Source organism: Eubalaena glacialis, chromosome 4, assembly GCF_028564815.1.
Source record: "Eubalaena glacialis isolate mEubGla1 chromosome 4, mEubGla1.1.hap2.+ XY, whole genome shotgun sequence".
Taxonomy (NCBI): domain Eukaryota; kingdom Metazoa; phylum Chordata; class Mammalia; order Artiodactyla; family Balaenidae; genus Eubalaena; species Eubalaena glacialis.
The window spans coordinates 167,999,399-168,024,815 of record NC_083719.1 but is presented as its reverse complement, the minus strand read 5'-3'; the positions used below and the strand labels follow the sequence as shown (position 1 = coordinate 168,024,815).

General features: G+C 40.7%; 1 protein-coding gene across 4 annotated transcripts in view; it reads left to right on the top strand.

Moving 5' to 3' along the window:
- Positions 1 to 251: 251 nt before the first annotated feature.
- The window catches only part of RUFY1 (RUN and FYVE domain containing 1), a 57,370-nt gene continuing 32,204 nt past the window's right edge, over positions 252 to 25,417 (top strand). Inside the window, exons 1-6 of one of the 4 annotated variants that reach the window (XM_061190078.1) lie at positions 252 to 546; positions 9,646 to 9,819; positions 11,211 to 11,328; positions 16,093 to 16,194; positions 17,633 to 17,756; positions 22,471 to 22,532. In XM_061190078.1, coding sequence (XP_061046061.1) covers positions 252 to 546; positions 9,646 to 9,819; positions 11,211 to 11,328; positions 16,093 to 16,194; positions 17,633 to 17,756; positions 22,471 to 22,532 — 875 coding nt within the window. Of the gene's footprint in view, positions 547 to 9,371; positions 9,389 to 9,645; positions 9,820 to 11,210; positions 11,329 to 16,092; positions 16,195 to 17,632; positions 17,757 to 22,470; positions 22,533 to 25,417 lie in introns of those variants that run through there. The other 3 variants (XM_061190080.1, XM_061190079.1, XM_061190081.1) reach the window with 3 other exon arrangements.

Here is a 25,417-nt window from a genome sequence, read left to right as displayed (position 1 = left end):
CAGGTTGGATGCACGACAACAAAAGGAAAAAGCCCAAGAATAACTTCCACGAAAACAAGTCCTCCCAGGTGATGAGAACGTGGGTGCTTCTTATGATTTGCACTTTCCCGAGCTTTTTTAAAATGAAAGAAAAGAGAGGAGGGCTGTAAAGAGGAAGTCCCGTCGCGAACACGAAAAACTAGCAACAAGGGCGCAAAAGCGCCCGCCCGCGCCGAGTCCGCTGCCTGCCGGGGCCACGTGACAAGACCAAGATGGCCGACGGGGAAGACAGGTGCCGGGCGGGGCAGGAGCCGGGGCCGGAGCCGGGAGAAGAGTTTGAGATCGTGGACCGGAGCCAGCTGCCGGGCCCAGGCGAACTGCGGAGGGCGGCGAAGCCGCGTGCGGCGGCGGAAGGCTGGTCGGCGCCCATCCTGACCCTGGCGCGGAGGGCCACTGGCAACCTGTCGGCGAGCTGCGGTAGCGCGCTGCGCGCGGCCGCTGGGCTGGGCGGTGCGGACGGCGGCGCGGGCGGCGCGGGCGGCGCGGACGGCGGCGCGGCGCGCGCAGGTAGGCTCCGGCCGGGCGCGACCCACGATCTTTCTGTGGGACGGGTGGCCGTATTACGGTGGGAGCCAGGCTGGCAAGGGTGCTTAACCGACTCAGCCGGTTAGACAGGTTGTTAAAAAAACAGCCTGTTAACTCGCCTAACTATTCGTCTGTTTTCTTAATATCGTGTGTCCATGCCAAGATAAATACGTGGGCGTGGGTGGCCTGAGATTGGGGCGACTTCACTTCTAGTTGTGTTCCCCAGGCAGCATTCTTATTCTCACTGGTGAACTTTATACTTTAAAATGTACGAGTTTAAGCTTAGGTAGTCCTTATTAATTTTTAAAGGACTTACTTAAGAAATGAAACCGTACTGTTCTCTGCTTTAAATCTCAAAATGCCATCCTGGCTCACACCTCCAGTTGTTGACGGCGCATCCCGACCCACTGGGGAGTCAAAGCACCAATGCGGAATTAAGGGGGTGAGGGTTCCAGGTGAGCTCTACAACCAACTAGCTGTGTCATGCAGAAAAGTCATCACATTTCCCAGCCTGTTAAATAGGAACTTTGTGGTTCACCCAATGATCTCTTATAGTCCTTTTAAGCCTTTGTCATCTATAATAGAGTTTCAGCAAATGAGTGAGAATGGAAACATTAAATGATTATGATATTTAGAGTGTGACTTAGCCCTGTAAAGCCAAATATTTAGAGCTGTGCCAACCAGTACAGTAGCCACTACCCACATGTGATGTTTAAATGTTAAAAATTCAGTTCCTCAGTCACAACAGCCACATTTGAAGTGCTCAGTAGTCTACACGTGGCTAGTGGCTACTGTATTGGATTGTGCAGTGAGAACATTTTCATCACACAAAGTGCTGTGGGGCAGAGTTCACTAAAGACTGTGGAGTGCTCTCTAAGAAGCATTATATTATAGTGTGCCTTTGAGGTTCCTTTTTTTTTTTTTTAACAAGTACTCTTTTTTAATATTTATTTTATTTATTTTTTTGGCTGCGTCAGGTCTTAGTTGCAGCACTTGAGATCTTCATTGAGGCGCACACGATTCTCTCTAGTTGTGGCGCGCAGACTCCAGGGCGCCTGGGCTTTGTGGTTTGCAGCATGGGGGATCTCTCATTGAGGCATACGGGCTTAGTTGTCCCGCAGCATGTGGGATCTTAGTTCCCCAGCCAGGGATCCAACCAGCGTCCCCTGCCTTGGAAGGCGGATTCTTTACCGCTGGACCACCAGGGAAGTCCCTGCCTTTGAGGTTTCTTGATTCCATCCTGTCCAATGTATATTTGATGTAGAAGTCAGCACTGGCACCAGGATAGTGAATTGTGACAGTTTCATTGGTTAAGAAAGATTAATGAGTAAAGTTTAAAATCTGACTTGAGATAGAAAACAATATTTCTTTGGCGATGGAAAGTAGGACTAGAAGGTAACGAAGGAGCCTGTTTAACTCAGGAATCTAGTTCCCACTAGCTCGCTACCTTTACACACATCAATGGGTGTTTGACTGTATGCCCACCATTGGTGGTCAGTCCTGAGAGTCAAGGCATGGGGTCTTCTGGAGGCTTCTTAGTAAGCAAATAATACATGTTAGCTGTTTGGTGATAAATAAAATGTGCCAGTGCCTAGAACTGTGCCTAGCACAGAATAATAAATATTTGTTGAACAAATGCATATTTGAAAAATACTTGTTTTCTATTTATGGTAATGCTATAAATAATACCCAGCACTTATATTGTGCTTCCTAGGTGCCAGATATTAGTCTTAGGTCTGTACATACATTAGTTCATTTAATCTTCACAATAATCCTGGGTGATCGCTGAACTGGCTTCATGATGTGCAATCAATGCAGGCTTTAATCAGTGTGATTGTGCAGGGCCAGGTACTCAGAAGTGCCCCATGATAGAAATTCTTACTAATTTTATCTTTGAATTTGTATTAAGTGAAGTCTGATGGGACAAAGGAGCATGTGTGGGGGCCTTGGAGCCAGGCTTTTGTGTGGTCCCATCTTCCACTGTCTTCCTGGGACAGGTTCTCGGCCGCTCTGGTCCACTTGAACTGCCCTGGGGCTTCTCCCTACCCCACCCTGACCAAACTGCATGACCAGTGCTGCCCCAGGGAGGGTTGGGGTTATGCTGTCTGACTCTCAGGGCGGGGCCAGGTATGCACTGGCCTGCCCCAGGCTGGCAGCGCCGCAGCACATTAGGCAGGCACTGGGCAGCAGCCTCTCACCCACCCAACCAGGTAGGGACTGCATCCCTGCAGGAAATTGCTGTCACTTAGGGCCATGGGAGGGAGAGGTTGACTTCATGCCTCCGCCCACGTAGCCTGCCCCACGTGGTAGGTACCATTATTATACCCTATTTATAAAGAGGGAAACTGCATTAAAGAGAAGTGATTTGACAAAGTTACTTAGAAATGGCAGAGCCAGGACTTGAACCAAGACAGGCTGCCTCTCAAGCCTGTGCTCTTAGTCACATCACCTCAATGCCTTGATGCCTTTAAATAATTTTATAAGTAAAATGCTGTAATATATACATATGGATTTTTAATTAGTCGATTTAAAGAAAATATTAAGTAAATAACTGCCACTCAAATCTGGCGAAAATTGTGAACATGGCTTACTGAGGGCAGAAGTGTGGGGAACAGCTGGGATGAGCTATGTGGCTGGTCTCCGAGAGTAACCCAGATTTGAAGCCATCAGGTAGGACAGGAGTGGGGATGGGGAAAAGGAACTGAGCCCTGGGTAGCATTCTCTGTAGAGGCCTCAGAAAAGCAGGTCAGGAGAAGATGGCGGCCACCACTCCAGTCAGGGCTGGCTCATTTCATCTCTTTTCCATTGATCTGCTTACAAAAGCAGTGAGAACAGAGATTATTCAGAGAGAGTGGTGAAGGAGCGGAGACTGAATGTGAGCAGCACTCTTGCCAGATAAAATTTTTTTTGGTGATACAGGTTTAAGGAAAATGCTGTGGACTGTCGTGGAATGTGGAACACTTTGAATACTTGTTTTAAAATGTTATCCCACGTGGGGTCTGGTAGCACAACTTGCCACAATGATTGCATTCTCTGTAGTTATCTTGTTTCGTTTTTTGGTATTTTTTCTAAAGGTAATACACATGTTAAAACAAAAACAAAAAGCAAACTGTACTAAAGGACACTCAGTGCAGAATAAGTCCTCCTTCCCAGAAACTGTCCCCAATCCTATTGTATTTCAGAGTGTCTGTGCATGTAACATGTGCTTTCATCTCTATACACACAGTTTTCACACAAACCACAGTATACACACACAGGGTTCTACATTGTGCTTTTTAAAGTAATACCTCCTCCTAAAGCAGTGGTCCCCAACCTTTTTGGCATCAGGGACCGGTTTCATGGAAGACAATTTTTCCACAGACTTGGTCGGGGGGGCAAGGTGGGGGGAATGGTTTCGGGATGATTCAAGCACATTACATTTATTGGGCACTTTATTTCTATTATTATTACATTGTAATATACAATGAAATAATTATACAACTCACCATAATGCAGAATCAGTGGGAGCCCTGAGCTTGTCTTCACTTGCCACTCACTGATAGGGTTTTGATATGAGTCTGCAAGCAATTGATTATGGTCTCTGTGCAGTCAAACCTCTCTGCTAATGATAATCTGTATTTGCAGCCACTCCCCAGTGCTAGCATCACTGCCTCAGATCATCAGGCATTAGATTCTCATAAGGAGCATGCAACCTAGATCCCTCGCATACACAGTTCACCGTAGGGTTCGTGCTCCTATGAGAATCCAATGCCACCGCTGATCTGACAGGAGGCAGGGCTCAGGTGGTAATGCAAGCGACGGGGAGCAGCTGTAAATACAGATGAAACTTCGCTCGCTCACCCGCCACTCACCTCCTGCTGTGTGGGCCACTTCCTAACAGGCCACAGACCAGTACCGGTCTGTGGCCCGGGGGATAGGGACCCCTGTCCTAAAGGATGAATAACAAAACTCACTGAAGAAGTCATTCTTTAATTTTAAAAGTATTTAGATATATATTTGGCATTAGGTAGGTGATATGTATTATGCCTTTCTCTGTTGTCTTCCATGGCAATTTTTTTTTCCATGTGTCAGAGCACCTCTGCACAAGTGATATTGCTCCTTCCAAAATGAAGTACAATGACTTTTTCATTTCACATTGCTGAACTCCTTAAGTTAGCCATTGAGATAAGTGAAAATTCCGGAAAATTAGGAAAGTGTAAAATGGTTTTCTTCTTTGTCAGTACAGGGTAACACCATACTGTATTATAAGATCTTTCAAGACACCAAAGGGCTAATCAAAACTAAAACTCAAATTTATAAAGAATCTAGTTAATTCTCTATAATTCAGAACCCGATCAAAAAAAAAAAAAAGTCTGTAGAATCCACTCCCTGAAGTGAATACTTATTCTCTGCACCAAAGGTATAGAGCAGCCCTTTGAGATGTTTGTGGCTGGTAGTTGCATTTTTTTCTATCCTGCATAGTTTATACTTAAATGCTTTTATAAGCATTTAAAATTTTTTTAGCCAATTACCAGGTTTTCCATAAAAATCCAGATCACCAGCTTCTCCTGAAAACTCCCATCTGGCACATATGATCAATCAGCATTCCTCCAGCAAAAAGGTGGCTGCATGTTCTCTCCAGCTTGTCCTCTCACTGGGTCACTCTTTTATGTTACAGGCCCAGCCCTTCTACAACAGTCAAGGTCGAGATCCCTGATCAGACCATTTACTTGGCAATTCAATAAGTGTAGAATTTTGTGACATTCTATGTGTTGTGTTGAACTATTATTAACAAAGCTTAGAGATGTGAATAGCTTAGCCAAGGTCACAAAGCTAATAAAATTGAGAGATGAAACAGCTTAAAGAGCCTTCCAGCTCCAATTTTCCATGACCCTAAATTGAGCTCAAATGGGAATAGGTGACTAACCCAACCAGGGGATGGATGAGATGGCTGCAGAACACTGCTGTGTTCCCAGGAACGATGGTAGGAGCCACTGCCTTAAGCACTAGTCTTCACATTTTTTGTTCACATGACCCCCTAAAAAAAAAAACTTCAGCTTTTAAAGTTGATACATAAAATTCTTCATCATAATTTTAAAGTTTAGAATACATTTTCTGGTTTATTGTAAAATTGACTTTTTAAAATAAAACCATGATATCATTCTTTTAAGTGTATCAAGTGGTATATAAATACCTTAATGATTTGATAACACTACCATCCATCTTAAAAATAAATAACAAGTTAATTAATATTTGAAAATTTTACATTTTTCCCTTTTATTCCTTGGACTTGAATTTCCAATCCACTTACATATGTTTTAAATTTTTTTATTGGTCATCCTATCATACATCTCAGAAAAAAATATGTAAATTAATTAAAATGTAATAAACTTTTCTTGTGACTAAAGCTGAGTGTATAAAATATTTTTTCTTGGGCCTCCCTGGTGGCGCAGTGGTTAAGACTCCGCCTGCCAATGTAGGCAGCCCTGGTCCGGGAAGATCCCACATGCCACGAGCAACTAAGCCCATGCACCAAAACTACTGAGCCTGTGCTCTAGAGCCCACGAGCCACAACTGCTGAAGCCTGCGGGCCTAGACCCCATGCTCTGCAACAAGAGAAGCCACCGCAATGAGAAGCTCACGCACCGCAACGAAGAATAGCCCCCTCTTGCCACAACTAGAGAAAGCCGGTACTCAGCAACAAAGACCCAATGCAGCCAAAAATAAATAAATAAAATAAATAAATTAAAAAAAATTTTTTTTTCTTCTGGAACGAATTACCATTAGAATTATTAGTAATGCTAAGTTGATTAAAGGAATATAAATATAATTTTATAAGTAATTATACATAAATTTTTCTTGGAATTCTCTTCATGAGCTGGTGTTGGTTTTTTCTTTAGCATGTACTTGTAGATGAATATATATATTTACTGATAAAATGTGATAGGACTCAGAATCAATTTTATTCCTATTTTTTGATTTTTTATAGATGTGATCCTTGAGAAATCTGGCTCATATAAATAAGAAATGGAAATGGATGGGGTTTTTTTTCCCATTGGTAAATTCTACCAAACATTTTTTTAAGTTTTATTGAAGTATAGTTGATTTACAATGTTGTGTTAATTTCTGCTGTACAGCAAAGTGACTCAGGTATGAAATGGACAGTTTTGTTATAGTGATGTTGTTCAAGTCTCTGAACTCCTTCTAAGTTATATGCCCCAAATCACATTGATCTAATGTCCAAAAAAAAATTTTGTTCATTTTTGTTCAAATATTCATTTTGTTCAAATGAAAATCACCTTACTTGCAAAAGGATGCAACCTAGTCACATTAAAGAAATTTCTCTACCTCTGGGAAGTTCCCCAAAAAAGGCTTTATCAAGATTTATCAGATGATAATTATGCCTTGTAATTCTTTCACTTTGTTTAACTCAGAACACTCAAAATGGTTGGGGATATCTAAACATTGCTTATTTCATTACACCTTGCCAGTACAATATTTTTTGACAAAGAGTTAGTTTAGGGAATTCCCTGGCTGTCCAGTGGTTGGGACTGCACACTTCCACTGCAGGGGACACGGGTTTGATCCCTAGTCAGGGAACTAAGTCCCATATGGCCAAAATTAATTAATTAATTAATTTTTAAAAAGTTAGTTTACATGTACTTGAAATCCATTTTCATCAAAAACTTGGAGCTGCAGTTTGGCTTATTTAATTTATTGAACATGTCCATCAAGTTAATGGCACATCCAAGGGATGAGTATTGAGACTGACTGAAAACAATTATATATATTCATATTTGTGGGGGAAATTTTTTTTTAACTCTCTAAATTCAGGATACCCAGCAGAGGGCTGGAGACCAACCCTCTCTCCCAAGACCAAGTTTAACTAAGTTCAACAAAGCAATGAGAGACTGTTTTGGGTGACTTGATTAATCATGTTTTGGGTGACTTGATTAATCATCAAAGGAGGTTTCACCTCCATTTGGTGTGTGAGACTTTCTGCACCCCAGGTCAGTGCATCAAGAGGAAGATATGGGGGCTTCCCTTGTGGCACAGTGGTTAAGAATCCGCCTGCCAATGCAGAGGACACGGGTTCGCGCCCTGGTCCGGGAAGATCCCACATGCTACAGAGCAACTAAGCCCGTGCGCCACAACTACTGAGCCTGCGCTCTAGAGCCCATGAGCCACAACTACTGAAGCCCATGTGCCACAGCTACTGAAGCCCACGTGCCTAGAGCCCATGCTCCGCAACAAGAGAAGGCACTGCAATGAGAAGCCCGCACACCGCAACAAAGAGTAGCCCCCACTCTCAGAAACTAGAGAACCCGCGTCCAGCAGCGAAGACCCAATGCACCCAAAAATTAAATAAATGAATAAATAAATAAGTTTATTTTTTAAAAACGAGTAAGATATGGGACAAGGAGTGAATTGCGGTTCTTCCTTAAAATATCTGGGCCTGCCTAGCCCTCTGTAGGACTTCCTGCATACGTATTCCCATTCGAGCAACACTAGACTTCGTTTTTAGACCGGGGATTGGTATCTTCTTTAAGAATAAATCTTTACAAATTGCTTCTGTGGTTATTGGTCTATTCAGGATTTCTCCCTCTTCTTGATGGGGTTTTACATTTTCTATTCCCTTTGCCTATCATCCATTTCATTAAACTTTTCAAATTTATAAATGTAATACATAGGATTCTCTCAAAATTTAAAACTAATTATACCACTCCCACCCAAATGCTTTACTTAAAGTCCATTTTTCTTTTTCCACATCAAGATGAAAGGTTTAGACCGATTTTTCTTTCCCAGCAGCTGTCCTCTTGGGTTTTGATGAGAATTTAGAATTTTCAGTCCCAGGCTGTCTCTAGTCTCAACCATATTTACTTAATACCTGTATTATAAATTCAGTCATAATATCATTCTTTTCGATTTAGCTACACATATATATGCTCTTTTAACTATTTACATGTCCATATTATTTACTGCCCATGAAATAAAGCAGGTAGACAAAGGATTAATATCCAGAATATACGGACCAATAAAACAAAGGCAAACAAATCAAGAAAGTTAAAAGATTTAACAGGCAATTCATAGAAGGAATACTAGGAGACGAACATGAAAAGCTGCTTAACATCTGTAATGAACAACTGCAAACTAAAACAATAAGATCCCCACCCCACCCCACCCCAATCCATTTAAAAGACCGAACGATGGCGCAGGTGCGGAGAGAGGGGCGCGCTGGCCCGGGGTATTTTTCCTGCCTGGAGTAGCTTATAGTTTGGGGTCTATATTTTTAATTTCTCGAGTGACAGTTTCCTGGGCTTGAGATGACACTTGGTAAGAATTTGTCATGGATATCTGATATTGACTACAAACTTTTACTCTCAAAGTGACAAGGTTAATGGAGTTGAAAAGCAGCTGAGTTCATTTTATTCTAACGGTTTTATTTACAAAAGAAGTGTAAAACTCGTAATTGTCCACTAATTGTGGACGAAAGATGGGTAACAACGAAAATTTGAGTCCATTACTGAGGAACTGATGCTTCCCCGAAGGCTCCGGCTGGCACTATCAGGCAAAACAACCGGCTCAGAAAGCCCTGGGGCCGGTGTGCGGACCAACCCAACCAAGCGCGGAAGCCGCTACCTCCGTCCTGGCTGAAAAGTCAAAATGGCGCCCGTGAGCTCCATGGGCGTGGCCTCGAGCTGGACTCCTCCAATAGGAACGAGAGGGGGTGGAACACTTTCCCAGCAAGCCTTCTAGCTTGGGGCAGGGCTTCCTGGAGTTTGCGCCTTTCCATTAGTCAAAAATGGAATGGGGGCGTGGGAGAAACCGTTCGCGGTGAGTCTTGGTAAGGTCGTCGCCGTAGCAACGCGCTGAGCTACCTGGGAGAGGCCTCTAGAGTCTGACCCACGGCCCCCGCCGCCCACATGGGGCTGTGACCTCCCGGGGTCAGGGCCCGGTTGGCTGCGATCTCCACTTAACCCGCACGTCCGCGCTCCGAGCAGACCGCCTGGCCGGTCTTCCCTCCATTGTTCCGCGTCCAGCTTCCTCACCCCGGGCTACACTCAGTCCACTAACGAAGCTGTCCCCGCTTCTGTCCTCCAGCTTCCAAGTGCCAGATGATGGAGGAGCGTGTCAACCTGATGCACATGATGAAACTCAGCATCAGGGTCTTGCTCCAGTCTGCCCTGAGCCTGGGCCGCAGCCTGGATGCAGACCATGCCCCCTTGCAGCAGTTCTTTGTAGTGATGGAGCACTGCCTCAAACATGGGCTGAAAGGTGAGCCTGAGGGCGGGGTCGGGGGCTTGAAAAATTTGGGCTAGCTGTTTCCCAGCATCATCAATGCCAAACCTTGTTCTGGGTGCTGGTGTTGTTCTTGTGCACACAAGACAAACAGTACACAAGACAAACAAGGTCCCTGCCCACAAGACACGACATTCTAGAGCAGCGCTGTCCAATAGAAATGCCATGCAAGCCACATGTGTAATTTCTAATGTTCTAGTAGACACGTTTAAAAAAAACGAAAAGAAACAGATGAAATTACTTTTAGTAATTTATCCCAATATAGCCAAAATATTATCATTTTGACACATATAATCAGTATAAACCTTACTAATGAGATATTTTGCATTCTTTTTTACACTGAGGCTTAAAGATCCACCGTGTGTTTTACACTTACAGCACATCTCAGTTGCACTGGCTACATTTCAGTAGCACTTGTGGCTAGTGACTACCTTGGACAGCACAGTTCTAGAAGAGGAGACAGACAACAAACTCAGAAGCAAACATAATTACAAAATGCTACAAATTCAGGGACGCAAAATAGGTTAAATGATAGAGAATCAAGGGAAAAACCTTTCAACTAGGGTGAGAGGCAAAGGTCTTTCTGGGGAGGTGAAATGGGAGCTGAGACCTAAAAGAGAGGAAGGAGTCAACCTTGCAAATGTTTGGGGCAAGAGCCTTCCTAGAAAGACAGAACAAAACAGGTGCAAAGTCCTGAGTGGGACCAACCTTGGTTTCAGGAAGACACCTGGTAACTGAGGCATGCTGAGAAGGAGGAGGTGAGGTCAGGGCAGTTGGGATGGGCTGGATCACGTAGGCCTTTATAGGTCAGGTGAGGAGCTGGATTTTATTCTAAGAGTATTTAGAGGATTTTCAGCAAGGGGAAAACAAGATCTAACTTACATTTTTAAAAGAACTTCCAGCTTTGTGGAGGACAGATTAGAAAGGTGGGGAGGTGACGGTATTAGGAGCAGGGAAACCCATTAGGAGATTATTGCAGCAGTTCAGATGAGGGATGGTGGTGATGATTTGAAATCAAGAATTGACTTTGGCATCATGGTGGTGATGATTTGAAATCAAGAATTGACTTTGGCATAGGAGGGAGAAAGGGCAAGGATTTCACAGGTGATCATTTGAGCACTTGTTTTATTTAATGGTCAATAAATACTTGAAAGAAAGAACCTAGTGGGTATATCAGAGAAACCCTTTCATTAGAGAAAGGGAGAGCTCATTTGGTACCTGACCTCTCCCAGTCCCCAAGACTGAATCAGAAGGAGTAAGCAGTGCAGCTCCACAGCATTCATTCAGCTTTTGGGAGAGAGACTGTGGGACCCTGAAGACATTTTGCAACCTGTTCTTATGAATAACACTTCTGTTTTCCCTTTTAGTTAAGAAGAGTTTTATTGGCCAAAATAAATCTTTCTTTGGTCCTTTGGAGCTGGTGGAGAAACTTTGTCCAGAAGCGTCAGATATAGCCACTAGTGTCAGAAATCTGCCAGAATTAAAGTGAGTGAGAAGTAGTTACATCGATTTGATGTTTTAAGAAAACTTCCTTGTATTTATCAATTTCTCTATTCCTTGCTGATAAAGCGTTTTCTAATTTAGAACAAATTGTAGCAAAAGCTACACTCTACTTAGACTTTAGTCCCAGCTCTGCCACTCATTCTCCACATAAGCTTGAGAAAATTTGCCCCTCTCTGAGCCTCAGTTTCCTTTTCTTTAAAATGGGGACAATGATTTCTGCTTGTCATACAAGGTCAAATAGTGAAAAGGTGTTGTCACCCAAAGAGCAGTTACAGGAGGAAAAGGAGTTGTTACACTGCTGGAATTGCTGCTTCAGATGCACCTGGGTGCTTTGTGACCACCTAGAGGGGTGGGATAGGGAGGGTGGGAGGGAGATGCAAGAGGGAGGAGATATGGGGATATATGTATATGTATAGCTGATTCACTTTGTTATAAAGCAGAAACTAACACACCATTATAAAGCAATTATACTCCAATAAAGATGTTAAAAAAAAAAAAAAAGACTCACAGATGCACCTGGGCAGTTTTCTGAATAATATAGTTTGGAACAGATTTTAGATTCCAGGACAAGAGACATTTGTGGAAAGGCTGGCACTAATGAATCGTTTGCTTTATCTGGGTTTGCCCTTGGGATCCCTAAGTATAGGGGTCATATGTTTATCTGCCTAACAGTTTAGGGAACAATTTGGCAATTTTGTGGTTTTTGAGATTATCATTCTCTTAAAGTGCCAGTGTTTTAAAATAGCGTTCTTGTAATTTTACACGCTTTTGTGATGGAGAGCTGTTTTGTTATATAATTTTGACTTGGATTCTTTCCATTTGCATTTGTTTTATGTAATTTCAGGAAGAATACTGAACATCTGAGTCCTGGATGATACTAATAAACTAATAATTGCAGAGGTTTTAAAAAAAAAAAAAACTGAATGGAACACAAAAAGGCGTATCGTGGAATCTGCATTTAGAAAGGGCCCTGGAGATCCTTAGGCCAATGCAAAAGTTTTCCCGGCAGAGTCTTTTACAGGGGACTCAACTGTCCAGCCTCTGTTTGACATTCTCCTGCAGAGCCAGCTTATTCCATTTTCAGATAATAATAATAGCCACCACCATTAACTAAGGGCCTGCCATGTGCCAGGCATTGTGCTAAGGACATTTCATTATCTCATTTTATCCTCCACAAATCCCTGGGAACTAAGCTGTTGGTGTCCCCATCTACAAGTGCAGAAACTGAGACTCAGAGTAGTTAAGTAACTTGCTCAAAGTCCCTCAGCAAGGGAGTGGTGGAACCAGGAAGAAAACACAGGTCTGCTGGCCTCTGAAACCCTCTAAATCCCACTAAACTCCATCGTTGCTGACCCCTGTGCATTCATAGGACTTAAGCCTTCTGTCTTTGTCCCTGGTTCATCCCTCTGGGCCTATACCACCTAAGGTGAAAACCTTTAGCAGGCGACAACCTTTCATATGTTTATTTGGTGACCCCCTCATGAGCCTCCTACGTCTTCTGCCTTGTTTCTTCAGTTCTTTTTTTTTTTTTTTTAATTTATTTATTTATTTTTGGCGGCTTTGGGTCTTCATTGCAGTGTGCGGGCTTCTCACTGCAGTGGCTTCTCTTGTTGCAGAGCATGGGCTCTAGGCACGCAGGCTTCAGTAACTGTGGCTCGCGAGTTCTAGAGCGCAGGCTCAGTAGTTGTGGCACACAGCCTTCGTTGCTCCGTGGCATGTGGGATCTTCCCGGACCAGGGATCGAACCCGTGTCCCCTGCATTGGGAGGCAGATTCTTAACCACTGCGCCACCAGGGAAGTCCCTTCACTTGTTCTTTATGTGGTCCTATTGTCCATTCCCTTCCAGTGAGCTCACTCCCTCAAGAGTACAGCACTAGACTGTGTCCCTGGGCGGCCTGGTTGAATGGAGCAGGGCTCTCCCTCCTCCTGCACTCAGGCTATTTCCACTTAGGCACGGGAGGCATTTTTGAAGTCTCGTTGTGCTAACAAAGAGCTTATTGTCAGCTAAACTCACTGCTTCTGTTCCCTGTGGATGCTAAACAAGTAACTAGCTTAAGTACCAAAATCCTCCCTCTGTCTGCCAAAAAGGAAATACACAGTAGCTCCCTCCTCTTGATGCCTCTGGAGGAGTAGCCTTGTTGGGAGCCATGTGAGAAAAGGCTACTGCTTTGCTCTATAAAGAGCTGCAGTGTTTTTACTATTTCATTAAATAGTAACAAAAGTTCTAAAATTTCTGCAGTATTTTGGAAGTTATGACCAGAATTTTTTTTGAGGGTAGAGACTATTTGCTCTAAGGTGGTTTGAAACTTGCAGGACGAACTTTGCATCCTGAGAGACATCTCTCTAGAGTTTAATGTCCTTTTCTAATTGAGATAAAAATATCTTTTACAGGATGGCCTATCACCCAAAATATTTCATTGTTTTCATGTCATGGTTTATTATTAAACATACTGTTACACACTGAATAAGATTACACTTAAGATTGGCACTTAAACCCAGACAACAGACAAAGCTTGTCTCTCTCTTTTTTGAAAATTAAAAACAACCTTTTTGGGGACTTCCCTGGTGGCGCAGTGGTTAAGAATCCACCTGCCAATGCAGGAAACATGGGTTCGATCCCTGTTCTGGGAAGATCCCACATGCCGCGGAGCAACGAAGCCCGTGCGCCACAACTACTGAAGCGCACATGCCTAGAGCCAGTGCTCTGCAACAAGAGAAGCCACCACAATGAGAAGCACGTGCACCGCAACGAAGAGTAACCCCCCTTCACCGCAACTAAAGAAAGCCCGCGCGCAGCAACAAGGACCCAACACAACCAAAAATAAATAAATTCTAGAAAAACAAAATAACAAAAAAAACAACCTTTTTTTCTTATTACATAACTTTTAATTAAGAAACAAGGCACTTCTGTTAGCTTACTACTCAGAAAAAAAAACTACAATTAATATCTTGGTCAGTATCCTTCTAGATCCTTTCAGTGCATAGTTGGACAGACAAATAGATAAGATTCTATTTTTATTCCCCTCCACCTCCCCCAGTGACCTCATTATTGCACTGCTTCTCATGGAAGACAGTTTGGCACTATCCACGAAAACCACCAATACATCTACCCTTTGACCCAGCAATTCCACTTCTAGGAGTTTTATCTCGTAGATCTAACACATGAAAATGATACATGTACAGAAATACCTGTTGCAGCATTACTTGTAACAGCGGAAGATTAGAAACAGCCTAGATAAAAACCAGCTAAATAAATTATAGTGCAGTCCAATACTGAAACACTCTAAAGCTATGAAAAAATGAAAGAAAAATTCCCTGTGTCTGGAAAGAATTTCAAAATGACAGATATTCAGTGAAATAAGCAAGTTGCAGAACGGCATATATAGCATACTAATTCTTTTGTAAAAAGGAGAGAAAAATAGAATTTATATTTATTTTCATATGCATAAAAATGTTTTGGAAGTGAACCTAAACTAAGAGCAGTATATTGTACAGAGGTGGGGAACTGGGGAAAAAAATCAAGTATTAAATTGTACGTACTGTTTTGTAGCTTTTTTTCCCATTTAATGTTAGATTTTAAACCTTTTGCCATGATAGTCATCCACATCATTTTTGTATAGCTTCTCCCACTTTGCGCTTTTTGGTTGTCTTCAAATTCTCATTATCCCAACGGTGCAGTGGTGACCATCCCCAAACATACGTCTTTGTGTACCTCCTAAATTATTTCCTTATATTACTAGATGTAGAATTTTGATAACCTGCTGTCATTAAATTGCCTGCTAGAAGAATTGTACCAGTTTGCACTCCCACCAAGCAACCCATGTCAGTGTCCATTTTTCCTATCATGCCAACATCAGATATCTTTTTTTTTCCTACTTTATTTCCTTTCTTTTTTACTCTGGCTTTACATCATTTATTGAAGGGAGAAGGGGGGAATCCAGTCTTTTGTATTGATTAAGTTGGGTGCCCTCTGACCCTTTGAGGCTGATATTGATTACAGCAGTACCTCTAATACTCTCTTGGGTGTTACAAATGCAGTTACCCTGCTTTGAACAGGATCTTTTTTTCCTTAAATAATGTTAGGTCTACAATTGGGAGGCCTTTTTTTTTCTTTTAATGTTTAAAACAGATCTTTTCAAAATCACACCTTTGAGATTGGTTGCACAACAATGTGAATGTACCTAACAGTACTGAACAGTACAGTTAAAAATGGGTAAGGTGGTAAACTTTATGTTATGTGTATTTTACCACATCAGAAATAAAATTGTACCTTTGAGCTAATGCCCTAGAAATCTTGTGAGACTTCACCCCTTTAACAACTACGTTCTATATTCGTCTTTTGAAAGAAAATTTATCCATTATACAATCTAACCTGGTATTTCCTGGCTACCTGTGAAATTTTATGAATACATGCAAAGTTTTATCTGATTGTATTTGTTCCAGAAATCAGATGTTTGTGGCTTAAATTTTTTTTTCTATTTTTTTTGGGGGGTGGGTGCAGAATACATGCCCATGATACAGACTTCAAACAGTACCCAAAAGAATGCAGTGAGCCATTTCCTCAGCCTTCCCAGACAGTGCGCTCCCCCAGCCCCCAGGGCAGCTCTATTACAGCGTTCTCTGCATTCACAAGCATGTGTATGCGTGAACATGTGTTTCTCCTTGGCTAAGTTGGTTTTTTTCCCTTTGTTTTTTGTTGTTATTATTGTTATGCCATAATAGTTTGATTCTCTGTTTGAATTCCAGGACAGCTGTGGGAAGGGGCAGAGCTTGGCTTTATCTTGCACTCATGCAGAAGAAACTGGCAGATTATCTGAAAGTGCTTATAGACAATAAACATCTCTTAAGGTATTTCATCACCTATCTTTGCTTAGCTTTTGCTTCGTAATTAGAACACAGTTCTGTAGATCATTCAGAATTAAAACAAGAATGTATAATGTACAGTTTTTATCCAAATTATTATTAAGTGTAACTATTCTGTGGCTTAGTTTTAAAATAGCAGTATTTTATTTTTTGATAGTTTTAAAATAGCAGTATTTTATTTTTTGAGCACTGATGTCTGGAAGTCTTTATGAATGAAGATGTATATTTTCATTTTGAAAAGTCATTTTGAAGATGGTTCTTCAAAAATACCTAAGATTAGGTACCCTGACAGCATACTACATTAAGTTTCAACAAAATGGTATTTGATTGGCTGATAATAGGGGAAAAATAACTTGAAGTAGATTCAGTGGGCAATTTTAAAGTATAAAACCCTGCTTTTTGTAAGAGAACATATCTAGATTACCTGTTTTAGGATTCCACATTCAGTTTGTAAACTTTTATATCTCTTGGCATCAGTAAAGACGAACTGTCTATCTCTGAAATTTATGACTGGGTTCATTTTTTATATTTATAACTCTATAAACAAAAGTAACCATTATAAGAGGAATTTTCTCCAGGATATGAGCATTTACAAGGAACAAATCTCTCCAGAGATAATTCTCTTATCTAACTGAAATAAAAATGTCTTTTACAGTATGGCCTGTCACCCAAAATTTTCCATTGTTTTCAAGTCATGGCTTATTATTGAACATATCTTTTCATGATAAATACTGATTTCAAATAGTTCACGTACTTTGTACTCTTCTTTGAGTACCGTTATACTGAGTAACTCTGAGGTACAGATTTTGTTCTAAACAACTAATTCTTAGGATAATAAGTTCTCATGTACTCACACACACGATGGTAAATTAGCTAATCGCTGGTGACCAGAGCAGTAATGGATGGAGCCTCACTGTAATGGCTGAGGTGACTTGGAGGTAAGGAAGTAAAAGCAGCCAGTGTTGTTCCATGGGACACAGGGAAGAGGGAAGAGTTTTATCCTTGGATGGGTGGTGGGGGAGGCTGTGGGATCCCACTTTATGTTGACATGAATGTAAGTGTAGAAGCAGTTCATAGCAACACAAAAGAAGGAGCCAGGGTGGACAGGAGGGGCAGAGTGATGTTCAGGAACACAGGAGCCAAGAGATGAGAAGGACTGGGGTCCAGGGTCCAAACAGAGGAGCTAACCCTAGACCAGAAGTAGGAGGAGTCCATTTTAAGCCACGGGAAGAGAGGAGAGGCCAGAGAAGAGATAGCAGCACTTAAAGTGGGAGAGGAAATAGAAGGAAGAAGGGAATTCACACAAGGGAGCCTCTGGCTCCTGATGAAGTTGGCAGCCAGGCCATGAGCTAAGAGGTGAAAAGGCAGAGTAGGTCCAAGAGAAGGGTGGTGAAGGTGTTGCTGTTGTATCAATCTCTTTCAGTGAGTTCTATGAGCCTGAGGCATTAATGATGGAGGAAGAAGGGATGGTGATTGTTGGTCTGCTGGTGGGACTCAATGTGCTTGATGCCAACCTCTGTTTAAAAGGAGAAGACTTGGATTCTCAGGTAAAATGGGAATTTTTACTCCAGATCGAATGCCTTGTTTGGGCCAGGGATTTTGCATAGGATCTGCAGACATATGCTGAACCTAAGGAAGGGGCAGATGGCAGGGGGCATCTGGCACAGGGCCGTGCAAGGTCCTGTGCTGGACCAGAGCGGGGAGCAGCTGGCAAAGGTCTTGGGGAAGGGTGAAAAATAGCTTGGGCAAAGGCACAGAGGCACACACAGAGAGCATGGCATGTTTGGGAACGGGAAACAGTTCTCCATGGCTAGAACACAGGATGCTCGATGAGTGAAGTGAAGGTGGAGGCTGGCCCAGTTGTTAGGCCATCAGTGCCATGTTAGAGGCTTTAGTTTTTGTCCCTGGAACTTTGGAACTTAAAAACCTTTGGCGGTATTTAAGCAGTACACTGAAATGATCAGGCCTGGGATTGAGAAAGATCAAGCTAGGAACCATCCAGTTCATGAGTTAGAAGCAGCCAAGAACAGAGAAAGCAAAAACATTGAGCAGACAAGTCTGGAAGCCCCAAGTTGCATGGGGAGTGGGAAAATAGACTCAGGAGAGATTTGGGAAGTCAGATGGTAAAACGGAACACAAATGAAAGTAGGCAGTAAGATGCAGAGTGCCCCATGGGGTGGGACAGCCCTCTTGCCATGGGCTTTCCTCTTGCACGGGAGCTGGTGACCAGGGCTGAGGCCTAAACTCGTGGTGGCAGGGACTGTAAATCAGGACACCCTGCCCCACCCTCACCTCCACCTCTTCAGGGCATCTGTAACTGGGCAGTGGCCCAGGCTTCTTCCCACTACATGTTTGGGCATGAATCTAAAGTTTCCCCAATCCCTCCATGACCAGGTCAGCTTTTTTTTTGGTAACCTCTCCTCTCTTTTTTTTTTTTTTTTTTTTCCCAGTAGTTTTCTTGTTTTTGCCTGTTAAATATTTTTCAAAAAATACAAAGAAGTTTTTTTGAAAAGAAACAAAATATCACATATAATCCCATTACACAGAAAGAGCTAATTCAGTGTTACATTTCAGGATACATCCTTGCAGCACATGAAGAAAGGTGTATGTGTGTATTTATATTTCAGAGACAGATGTTTGGAGTTTTCTTTTTTCATTAAACCAAAATATGATTATTCCAAGCACACCATTTTGCAATTTTTTTATTTAATAATATGTTCCACATAGCTCTTGATGTCAAGAGATATAAACGATTTTAAACAACTGCATAGTAATCCATTTTATGAATGTACCATAATTTATTTAACCAATACTTATTAATGTAAGTTGTTTCCATGTTATAACAATGATATTATAAACATCCTCATACTTCTTTTTACTCATGTCTGTTTATTTTTTTAGGATAAGTTTTGAGGTTGCTGTGTCAGAGTGTACACATTCTGCATGAGTGTTGTGATGATATGTGAGCATTCTTGGTCTTTTTTAATCTGAGAGAAAAACAACTCTTCATCTCAAGTTTATATTTTTGAGAACTAGGAAGATGAAGTATTTTTTTCATGTTTTATTTGCCATTGGTGGTTCACCTGTTCATATCCTTTGCCCATTTTTTTAAGTTTTCCACCTTTTTCCACTCCTTTATTATAGATTAAGGATATTTACCATTTGTCAGAATATTTGTTATAAATTTTTTTTTTCTGCTGTCTCGGGGCTTGTTTTCCCTGTAGACTTTTTTTTTTTTTTTTTTTTTGGCGGTCATATTTAATGTACTTTTCCTTTATACCTTCTAAGGTATTGTGCTTAGAAGGTCCTTCCACGTCTAAAAATTAACCTAATTTTTTAAATCACATGTATATTTTTTACACTTAAATAATCTGCCTGTTATTCATTTTGACATAGTGTGAAGTAGAAGTCTAGATTTCTTATATAAGTACAGTAGTAAACCAGTTTTCTCAATATCATGTATCAAATATTATTTTCCTACTAATTTAAAATTCCACCTTTATCATGTGTTGAAATATCCATTATGCTCTGAGGCTTATTTCTGGACTCTCTATTTAGTCTGTGGATCTTTTTATTTCTGCCAGTAACGTAGTCTTTTAATTACCAAAACCACATAGTGTGTTTTATGCTCTGGCAGTTCACCTCCTGCCTACTTTGTTGTACTTCTTTTTCAGGTATAGTTGAGGCTGTCCATTCTGCCAGATGACCTTGAACATCATTTTGTCAGATTCCAAAATAAAAATTTAATTGGGATTTTTATTAAGTGATAGATGTGATTGAGCCCCCTGGCCTATTCTTATCTTTAATACCTCTCGTATGTCACCATAAAGTATGAGTATTTGCTATTGCACCCTGAGGGATCCTCTTTCTCATGTTTAGGAAGTACTGTTCTATTCTAACTTACTTTATATTTTTATTTAAAAATGAACATTGAATGCTATCAAATACCTTTTTTGGCATCTATTGAGATGTCATATCCATTTTTAACCCATAGTTTTAATTGAATTAATTCTTAGGTTTCCTATTGCGATATCATAAAATAAACCTTACTTGGTCATCGTGCATTATTCTTTTAGTATACTCCTAGATTTAATATGTCTGTGGTTTATTTGGAAATTTTGTATTTCTACTTAAAAGTGACACTGGTCTGAATTTTCCTTTTCTATACTGTCTTTGTCACTTTTCAGTGTCAGGATTGTATGACCTCATAAAATAAACTGGATGATATTCTTTTCTTTCTTGTTTTCCACAACAGTTTATTAGAGCAGGAATTATTTTTCTTTAAAGGTTTGTTAAAACTTGCTGGTATGACAGTTTCAGCTTTATGCAAAAGCTTTATGGTCCTCATGCTTTGACCACTTTAATTTTTTGCATAGCTTTGGTCAATTTATTGGTTTCCTAAGTCTTAGAAAAATTTTTAGTCATTTATATTTTTCCAGAAATCATTTGTTTCATTCAGATCTATTAGTTGCATGAGAGTATTTTCTTACAGCTTTTTTAAATCTCACTTTTCTAAATTGTAATATTGTGCATTTGGTAGAGATTTGTCTACTGTGTTGAGCTCAAAGAACCAGGTCTTGCTTTTACACATCACTTCTGCTTTGAGAGGAGAGCTTTATGTGTTTTCTAGTCCATTAATTTCTACTTTGGATATTCTTTCTCATTCCCTCTATTGTTGCTTTTTTTCCAGTCAAATATATATTTCTTTTTTAATTATTTTTGTATTACAAAAGAAATGCATGCTTGTTGAAAAAAAGTTAAGCAATTACAGAAGCATGTAAAGTGAAAAGTGAAATTCAAGCTCCCCTTCTCCTCTCCCCCTTCAGTCCCACTCTTGTCCCCACAGATAATGGTAAAAATTTGAGGGACTTTTTCTACTTTTCCTATGCATTTATGTATACATAGGTTTTGTTTTTAATTAAATCTTTTCTGGTTTTCTGTTGCAGTGTAACAAATTAACAGTCACATAAATGATTACAGTCCCTCATATTTGAGGGATGGCTGAGCTCAGCACGGTGACTCTTAAGCATGCCTGTGATCACAGGCAGTTGGTGGCTGGGGCTGGAGTGGCTGAAGGCATATGCACTCTCACTCTCTGTCCTCTGGGCTGAGAAGGCTCAGGGAGCTGAGGCTGGAGCAGCAGGGGCTTCTTGGGCATCTCTGTCTACACGTGGTCTCTCCACATGGCCTCCAGCGTGGTGCCTCAAGGTTAGCCAGACTTTTCCCATGGAAGCTCAGAACTTCAAAGGTATATGCCCAAGGGAAAGAGCCAGGAGGAAGCTTGTACTGCCTTTGTTAACCTAGCTGCAGAAGTCACAGCATCCTTTCTGCTGCTTTCTGCTCATAAAGACAGGCCTTACTGGCCACCCAGGTTCAAGGGTCAGGAATATAGATTGGTGGGAGGCGCAACAGAGGAGTTGCAGAAAACATCATGTATAGCTTTGGTTTTAACATAAGTGAGGTTACTATAAGGAGTTAATGCTGTACATAGTATTCTTTGAGTTAAAATTTTATCCTGGAGCTTTCTTCATTTCATTACATATTCATTCCCTGCATTCTTTGTTATGGTTGCATAGGGTTCTGCAGTATGGCTATAACGTGACTGATTTAAATATTTCTCTATTGATGGACCCAATTTTCCTATATTTCAAAGGAATGGCTGCACTTACTCACATTAGAGTGGATGGTGGCAGACTAGGGCTCTCATTCACTCTCTCTGAAGTGCCTTATTTCTGGACAAAGCCCCTGACTTTGAGATGTTGAGGGGTCTTGGAGCCCCTAGTTCACCACAACAGCAGAGAATTTTCCCTGAAATACTGACTGGACCTTTTCACCCCAGTTTGGGGGAAGAAGGAGTCAGAGTTATCAGTTAAGGTCACCACTTTAGAGATCCAGGTCTCTTTTTTTTTTTATTACTTTGTACCCAAAGAACTTTGTTGATCTTTGTCAACAATTTGATTGTTGAATAAATGCAAGAAACAAATCATAACTAGGTGGTAAAACTTCAGAATATTCCCTTAAATTCTGATTTTTAGTAAGTTTTTCTTCTAGAAGGTGATGGGGTTATTTTTCTTTTGGTTTGTTTGTTTGACTGATTGCTGCTTTAAGCTGGTTAACCTAACTGATTGTCAAGTTATCCTAACAATCCTATTGTTTTATCCTGAGATAGGAAGGTAAATACCCTGAATTTTAGACTGTAAGGTTTGTGGAAAGTGCGAAAAGTTATTTTTCATTTAAACTGGTACATTTTATTTCTATCAGGTTGGAGTGATCGATTTTTCTCTCTACATTAAGGATGTGCAGGATCTTGATGGTGGCAGAGAGTAAGTTCTGTATTGTATGCTGTTCTTCACGTTTTTAATGAAATTCTGGCAAAGAATGCTACTTTTTAAAATTGAGGTATAATTAACATATAACATTATATTAGTTTCAAGCATACAACGTAATGATCTGATATTTGTATATATTGCAAAATGATCACCACAATAAGTCTAGTTAACATACATCACCATACATAGTTACAAAAAATTTCTTTTCTTGTGATAAGAATTTTTAGGATCCACTCTCTTAGCAAATTTCAAATATGCAATACAGTATTATTAACTACAGTCACCATGCTGTACATTACATCCTCAGGACTTACTTATTTTATAACTGGAAGTTTGTGCCTTATGGCCCCATTCACCCACTCCCCCACCCCCCCACCTCTGGCAACCACCAGTCCCTGTATCTGTGAGTTTGGTTTTGTGTTTATTTTAGATTCCACATATAAGTAAGATCATAAGGTATTTGTCTTTCACTGTTTTACATATTTCACTTAGCATAATGCCCTCAAAGTCCATTCATGTTGTCAGAAATGGTAGGATTTCCTTCTTTTTTATGGATGAATATAGTATTTTATTATATGAATATACCACATCCATTGATGGACAGTTAGGTTGTTTCCATATCTCGACTGTTATAAATAATGCTGCAATGAACATGGGGGTGCATATACATTTTCAAGTTAGTTTTCATTTTCTTTGGCTAAATACCCAGAAGTGGAATTGCTGGATCATTTAGTAATTCTGTTTTTTAATTTTTTGAGGAATTGCCATACTGTTTTCCATAGTGGCTGCACCAATTTACATTCCCACCAACAGTGCACAAGTGTTCCCTTTTCTCTGCATCCTGGCCTACACTTATTACTTCTTGTCTTTTCGGTGATAGCCATTCTAATGGGTATGACATGATAGCATATTGTGGTTTTTGATTTGCATTTCCCTGATGATTAGTGATGTTGTATCTTTTCATGTAACTATTGACAAAGAATGCTACTTTTGTTTTTGCGGTTTGAATTTTTATTTTTTATTTAGCTATTTTTAATTACAGTGGTAATACATTCCTATTCCCATTGTTTAAGGAATTAGGCTCTGTGGAAGAATAGAGAGTACAAGGCAAATTTCCCCATTAACACTATCCCCTCGTCTCCATCTCAATCTCACTCCCCCTGCTTCTTCAGAGGAAGCTAGGAAGCTACTCATGCATGACTCCTTCCAAGCCTTTCTTTACTGCCTTGCAGGTATATATTTGTTGGTAGTGTAATTTGCTTTATGGTTTGGATGTAAATGGAAAGGTACATTTAAGTTGCCACTAGACTTATTCTTTGATCCTACTGTGTCTTGGATGTCTTTTCATGCCACGTTGTAGCTCTACCTCATCCTTGTTAACAAGAGCATTAAAAGAAGTTATCCTGGAAAAAATAAAGCAAACAATGTATATAACATGCTACCATTTATGTTATAACAAAAAAGACATACAACCATATTTATATGTTGTACTTCCATATACATGGATCATTTCTAGAGAGGCACATCGACCTGAAAACACGGCCGCCTGTGGGGAAGAGGTCAGGAGACAGGCATGGGAGGGAGTTTCACTGTAAACCCTTGCACTGTGTTTGAATATTTTACCACATACATCTGTTACCTGTCTTTCACACGTCTTTGTAATGAGAACTCTTCCTTCTCAGTGCCCTGGCAGTGCACCTTACCAAGGAAGGGACCAGCGGGAATCCCATTAATGCTTCATACACCCACAGTACAAGGATTCACTCACTTGAAATTTAAAATATATTCTTAATGTCAAAAAGAACTGGAAATAAACTGATTATCCACTATTAAAGGAATACAGTCAGCCCTTCAACCTGCAGATGTGGAACCCACAGATATAGAGGGTCAGCTGTGCTATGCCATTTGTATAAGGGACTTGAGCATCTGCAGATTTTGGTATCCACAGAGGTTCTGGAACTAGTCCCCCGTGGATACCTAGGGACATCTGCAATTGAATGAATTGTAGAACATCTGAAGTATTCCACACTGTGTATTATACAGACATGAAAGAAAAGAAATTTGACCTACTGTATAGTAGATTTAGAGGGATTTCCACAGGTATTATTGAGTGAGAAAAGTATAATACTGAGAAGTATATATATCCCATTTTTTAAAACCCCAAAATTCTCTAATATATATTTTATATTTTAATTGCATATACTATATGTAAAAACATACGTAGATATTATGATTATATACACATAGGATACTCAACAAGCTATCAGTATGTGTTACCTGGGAGAGCTATGTAAAGGGCAGAAAGGTAAAAGAAAAAAAATGACTGCACTGACCAGCAAATCCAGCACCTGTGGCATGAACCTGAGTCAGATGATCCCATTTATGTACATATGTATGTAAAGAAATTGGTGGGGGGAGCCGAACTTTAAAATGATGAAGTCTTTTTTGCTTTTTTTATAAAGATGTATGAAGTTTTGTTTTGTTGTGTTTTGTTTTTGCTTTTTGCTTTTTTTTTTTTTGGCCATGCTGCACAGCTTGCAGGATCTTAGTTCCTTGACCAGGGATTGAACCTACCCCCTTGGCAGTGAAAGCGCGGAGTCCTAACCACTGGACCGCCAGAGTTCCCAGAGTCTTTTTTTTTAACCCAGACTAATCAGCTTTGTGTTTTGAAGAGTCTTGTGGTCTTCTTTTCTGAGGCAGCTTCTTTTCCTTCAGTAAAACAAGGGCTGCTTCATCTCCTAACTCGAGAGTCATTTACATGTGGCTTTTGGTGTTTCTACCTTGCATGCCAGTGGCTTTCTCAAATGCTAGGGGAGAGGTGGGAGGAGCGTCTGCAGGGAGGCTACTCTCCAGGCAGCCTGTTTCCAGTGTGTCCCATG